Here is a 6,000-nt window from a genome sequence, read left to right as displayed (position 1 = left end):
CATTCAGTACAAGCATGATTGCATTAAACACCCAACCCCCCAACTCCCTAACTCCCTTGACCCAACCCCGCCCCCCACCCAGTGTCTGCTAATCTCAAGGCCTAGAATATAATAATAGCCAGTGTGCGTACTCCCTGTCGCCCAGGGTACAGTAGTTAAAGGTCTTCCCCAGTGTCCTGGGCCATCGGTGGTTCCAGCCACAGTCCCCTGTAGTCCGCCCATCTTTTCCATATCTTAAAATGTTTCCGGGGGCAACCCCTGGCCTCAAAGATCGGGCGTTCAAGTCCCATGCAAAAGTCCAATCCTCGTCTCCAAACCTCCAACAAAGGGGCCCTGGGGTCCTTCCAGGCCCTGGCTATGTCCCGCTTAGCTACAGTAAGGCCCAGGACCAGTAAATGACGCTTGTAAATGTTGCCCCCCACCTGTTCCATAACATGAAGCAAGCCAAGTTGCGGTGATCGGGGAAGGTCCCAGCCCAGAACCTCAGCCAAACAGTCCCAGACCCCCACCCAGTACCTGGCCAAGTTCGCACACGACCACACAGTATGGACAAACGTTCCAACCGCCCGGCCACATCTCAAGCATTCGGGGGAGGCAATCAAACCTGCTTTCCACAACCGCTCTCTGGTAAAGTAGGCCCTATGTAAGTATTTAAACTGAATAAAGCGGAGGCGCATCGCAATGGCCGCCCCCTTGGGGGCCTCCAGGGCCTCTCTCCAGTCCTCTTCTTCGAACGGACCAAGATCTCTCTCCCATGCAGAACGTAATCCATCAAGAGAGGAGGAACAGTGCGTGACCAGAGTTTGGTATATATTGGAGATCTTTTTCTCCTCCAGTTCCCCCATGAACACCTTGGCCTCCAGGGGGCTAAACTCGGGCAGAGACTCCAAGCCCACCAGGGAGGGAGACAGTGCATGACGTAGTTGCAAATATTTAAAGAATTGAGTTTTGGGCATGTCATATTCCTCCCTCAACATCTGGAAAGACTTAAGGGTGGTGCCCCTCATGACGCTGCCGAGCGTGGAGATACCGATATCATCCCAGCTCCTGAATCCCTGTAGGGACGCCAGCTCCGGGAGACGGCCATTCTGCCACAGCGGGGTCTCCCTCGTCAATCTGTTCCACCATCCCATACGGCGCAAGGCAGCGCGCCACACCCGGAAGACCACCTGAGTGACCATGGGGAGTCGTTTCCTGATAGCTGCCGAATAAAGAATGGTGTGGACCGTGTCTGGGTCCATCAGGTACCGCTCCAGGGCATAAGTCGGGTCGCCCCGATCCCCATACCACCAGTCGTTAAGCACCAGCAGGTGCGCCGCCTGATAGTATGATAAGATGTCCGAGGTGGCCAGGCCCCCGCAGTACGTAGAAAGGAAGCAGGTGCGGAGAGCCACTCTCGCCACTCCCCCAGCCCAAAGGAACTGACTGAGAGCGGCGTTCACTTGGCGAAACCACTGCGGTGCAATGGGGTATGGGTGGTTCTGCAATTGGTATAGAAGGCGCGGCAGGGCCACCATTTTAAAGATCGCCGACCGGCCATATATGTTCAGTGGCATTCTGGACCAGATTTTTATGTCCGAACGCACCCTGTCCCACACAGGCACCACATTGCGCTCCCATGCCAAGTCCGGAACATCTGTAAGAAAGATACCCAGGTATTTGAGGCCCCCCACCGCGCTCTGCAGTGGTATTTTTTTTCATTTTTATGTACAATTTGACACCAACGAACAAATGATGACAAAACCAAAGGGAAGAATGAGTCCCATGGGACCCAGCTGGGTAGGTCTCAAAGGGAAACTGATGGGAATTGTTCGGTAAATGAAACCAGTCCTGGCTGTGTTGTCAGCGGGGGGAGTTTTCTGGAGCAGATAAGTGAATTTCCGAGCCGAGGAGGCCCGATGCTCTGGCTTACTTCAGAACATATGTTAAATTATCACTTTCGAAAAACAAGATACATAGAATTATTGCACGCAGCCAGGAGCTGGCGAGTAATACTTATGTCCAATTACTGCTGACAATAAGCATCTGTTCGAATTTATCACAGTAGTACAGCTTTTTAAATTTTTGTGTCACTTTTGTTCTTCTAATCACGCCTTTCCTTGGTGTTCTGTGGTCCATTATTTACATAGAGGAAACATGTATGTATAAGGAGGGACTCACATATGGTCTTTTTTCCCGAATGTTTGATATATAAGCACATCTGGCCCATGTGTGCCTAGATAGTGCAGGTAATAATTTACTTGCATGAGCGCATGGTATTCACTGACATGGATGACCTACATCTGTCTTCCTAGACTATGTGCAGGCAATGTATGTACTGGCTAGAGTATGCATGGCAATGAGGTGGAACTTTGTCGAATTTGATTTAATTATTTATTCAAAATTAACAAATTGACTCAGATGATTTTGAGCTAAATGCTTGCCATCGATGGCTATTGTGGCCTGTAGGAAGTGACCTGACCTCTAATTTCCATCTTTCTGAGGGTTGCGACATTGATTTACAATACATTGAACAATTGCAAACATTTATGACTTACAGCACATAGATGGTAAAAACCACAGTGTGTAGCGCTATATGTAAAAAGCTGCTAGTATTGGCAGTGTAATGTATTTCTTCTTAGGTTTCACAGAGCGTTTCAGCTTATATTTAATGATTCTGTATGTTAAATGTTTCATATTCAATAAAATACCCATTTCACAGCACAGCTGTCCTTGCTCCACACACTTTGGGGCATTCTGTAGTGCATGGAGTAGTACTGTAGTAGTGCTACTCACTTACTATATTAATATTCTATCTTCTAACCTACTAGTGGAGATCACCGCCTTCACTACTTCTTCATTTTCCATGCAGAGATCTCCCCCAAAGTGGCGGGGATCTCTGCATAGGTAAGTATAAGATTTTGTAGTAAATATGGGAGGGACTAGAGGGAATGGTTAAAAAATAGGGGAACTTACTCAAAATAGGAGGGGTCTAGGGAGCACTAAGAAGGGGTTTAAAGCAGGGTAAGAGTGGATTTATGGAGAGACATGGTAATATGAACATCCACAAACAAAAGAGTAAGGGAAGAACTTTCCAGAACTCGGTGTGGAGGCAGGACAGTGTGGCCCCTCACACTCCAAGGCTTGCACCAGGTATACCTATTGAACCTCCAGACCCACTCAGAAGAACACTCATGGGCCTGTGGACACTATAGAAGAAGGACTGCCCTGCTGCTTGACGACTGCCTTGCTGTTTGACTAGGAAGACTGGACCTGCTTACCTTCTTCCCAGACTTACCTGAGCATCTTTAATGGCCACCTCCTGTTTGAGCTACAGAGACAGCACAAGTTCCAGAGACCTTCCCGCAACTGCCCAGATCACTTGCTGCAGCTGGACCTACCTTCATGAGCCCTGCTGGCCTCTGCTGGAGTGAGTTCCAGATCCCCATGAGGTGCCCCCAGGTGGACCCTTAACTGGCATCAGTTCCAAGCTCCTCCCATGAAGGCAAGGTGAAATCCTGAGGCTTGGACTCTTCACAACAGGCCCCGTCGCACTGAGACTCTACCAACCACGATTACCGGCAACGCTAAGCTTCAGTTAAGACCTGCTGTTTGCACTGCAGCAAACATCAATTTGGGGTTTGCACTTCACGCTACACAATGACATCCTGTGGCGGATGGCAACAGAAAGTTCAAGCAACGACTGTCCACGATGCCCAACCAGCTCTTCGCACTAGAGAGATGAAAGCCCACACTGCCCATTCACACATGGCCTCTCACAGATATTGCAATATACTTCTATAGAAAATAATGGCAGCAGGTATCGGAAATAAATCCACATACACACTAGTACTGAATACCACATGGGTAAGGGAAATGAGAGTCTTAGGCACACTCCGGTTCAGGACAGAAGGTCCTCACCCACTTGATAGGTGGCATGCTTCTTCGTTGGGTCCCTCCTGGCATTGGACAACAGGATCAAAGTGCAAGCTGCAACCCACTATATTGTTGGGAGCTACAAAGGTTTTTTGATAATAGAAGAGGGTTCTGGTCAGCCCACTTTGATTTGTTGCTGGGAGTGAGGGTAGCTGAACAGAGAGGATTGAGGGGGATAAAACTATCTCATGGATGGGCAATATGTATTCCATTGTGTCTCCGGGGATAACATTAAAATTATGTTGGGAATTGATTTGACTCACTGGTGGAGGTCTACATGTTCCTGCCATTGCAATGTGACATGCTCTATTTAGGTGTAAATGGGCTTCATCAGGACAAGGTTGCCCTGTTCATCAGGACAAGGTTGCCCTGTTAGGAGATGTCAGGACGGATGCATTGATGGAGATCTGATCCTTTTCTCTACCACTGAAATAGAAAACACATGGCTTGAATTTTCTAAGTGAGTAGACCATGAACCGTTGAAGGCAATACCCAACACACATGGAACCTCCTTGTATGTGTGCTGTAAATATTTTCATTCTATATTACTATTATATCCATCGGGACACAATAAAATACATATTGTCCTTCAATGAGATACCTTTATCCCCTTCCATTCCCCTGTGTACAGCTACCCTCAGACCCAGGAACAAATAATAGTGGCCTCCCCATAACCCTCTTTTATTATCAAAAATGCACTGGAGCTTTTCAACAATATAGTGAGTTGTAGGTCACACTTAAATCCTATTGATCAGTGCCAGGAGAGGTCCAAGGATGAAGTATGCCACTTATAGTGTAGGTGAGGGCCTTTCGTCCTGACAAGGAGAATACCTAGGATTCTTTCATTTCCCTTACTCCTGTGGTAGTCAGTGATAATGTTTATGTTATTCTATATTTGATGGGGTGTACCGACTAAACCTGAACTCTAACAGACCTCTTTGAGGTCAAGAAAAACTTAAAATAAAACCCCATACACTGTAAAGTTAAATGATATTTAATATATATGATCAAGGCCCGAGGCAGCCTGAAACGCGTCATGGCTGTAGAGGTCCTGGAGCAATAAAAAATACTTCTGCTGCACAACGCTGTGGTCCGTGCCCGTTTTGTCAAAGGAAAGGAATTCCCAAGACGGAGCGAAATGACGAGATATATATATATATATACATATTTTTTCTTTTTCCTTCTCAAAATGTTTTCTGTAATTGGATTTCAAACTGCCTTTCTCACGAACGTAGACACGAGGATTGAATTCGTTTACATAGTCTTATCTGTTATGTACAAAACAGTAATGGCATAGAAAAAATACTGCACTCATATTGTATGGCCTCATTACAGTAGCACTACCCAAAATTTGTTGTGTATACACAAAAATAAATATAGTAATAAAAACAGTGAAAAGTGTTCCAATGCTAAGGCTAAATTTATTTACAAAGTGTATGTTGATTATGCATGGTCCACAGACCGTTCTACTCTTCCAAGAGATTAGAAATCAATACAATATGAACACTGAAATCAGTGAATTTCACAACTGTCATTTACAGAACAGATACAAAGAATTCAGGTGTATCCATACTAATATGGGTCCTTATCATGAACACATGCTGAAACGTGTAGCTTATGGTTAATTAAACAATTGCCTGCTCTCTACATCACCCTGCACTTACGGCAAAAGAGCATTTTCATATCTACAACATGATTCCATGCCAAATATCCAGGAAAAGATAAGAAAAAAGAAAGAAAGAATAAATAGAAACATCCCACAATATTATATAGCATACATTTTACAATTATTGCTCATTAAAGGGTATTTCATATTGAGTGCGGTGCCTGCCATGTTGCACTTTGAAATGCGTGGGGGGTACCATAGGTACCCCCCATGCGCACCCCCCAACCCATGGAGTCCCAGGGGGCCCGCAACGGGCCCCCGCAGGGAGTCTCCGCATGCCTTTCCGTGGCAATGCCACCACAGAAAGGCATGTCTGCAATCCCATCATAATATGGCTGGCGGTGTCTAATAGACACCGCCACCATATTGAATATTTTCCGTCCCGGCCGCAAGGCGACCGGGGCGGAAAAGCGGCGGAT

General features: G+C 46.3%; 1 protein-coding gene across 1 annotated transcript in view; it reads left to right on the top strand.

Moving 5' to 3' along the window:
* The first annotated feature begins 1,335 nt into the window (after window positions 1-1,335).
* Window positions 1,336-6,000, top strand: part of HHIPL2 (HHIP like 2) — a 196,402-nt gene continuing 191,737 nt past the window's right edge. The window contains 1 exon segment of the mRNA XM_078648224.1: window positions 1,336-1,380. Within this exon segment, the coding sequence (XP_078504350.1) occupies window positions 1,336-1,380 (45 nt within the window).

The sequence above is a fragment of the Lissotriton helveticus genome, chromosome 6 (assembly GCF_964261635.1).
Source record: "Lissotriton helveticus chromosome 6, aLisHel1.1, whole genome shotgun sequence".
Taxonomy (NCBI): Eukaryota; Metazoa; Chordata; class Amphibia; order Caudata; family Salamandridae; genus Lissotriton; species Lissotriton helveticus.
Note: the sequence above shows the minus strand (reverse complement) of the source record. Positions and strands in the feature narration are given on the sequence as shown.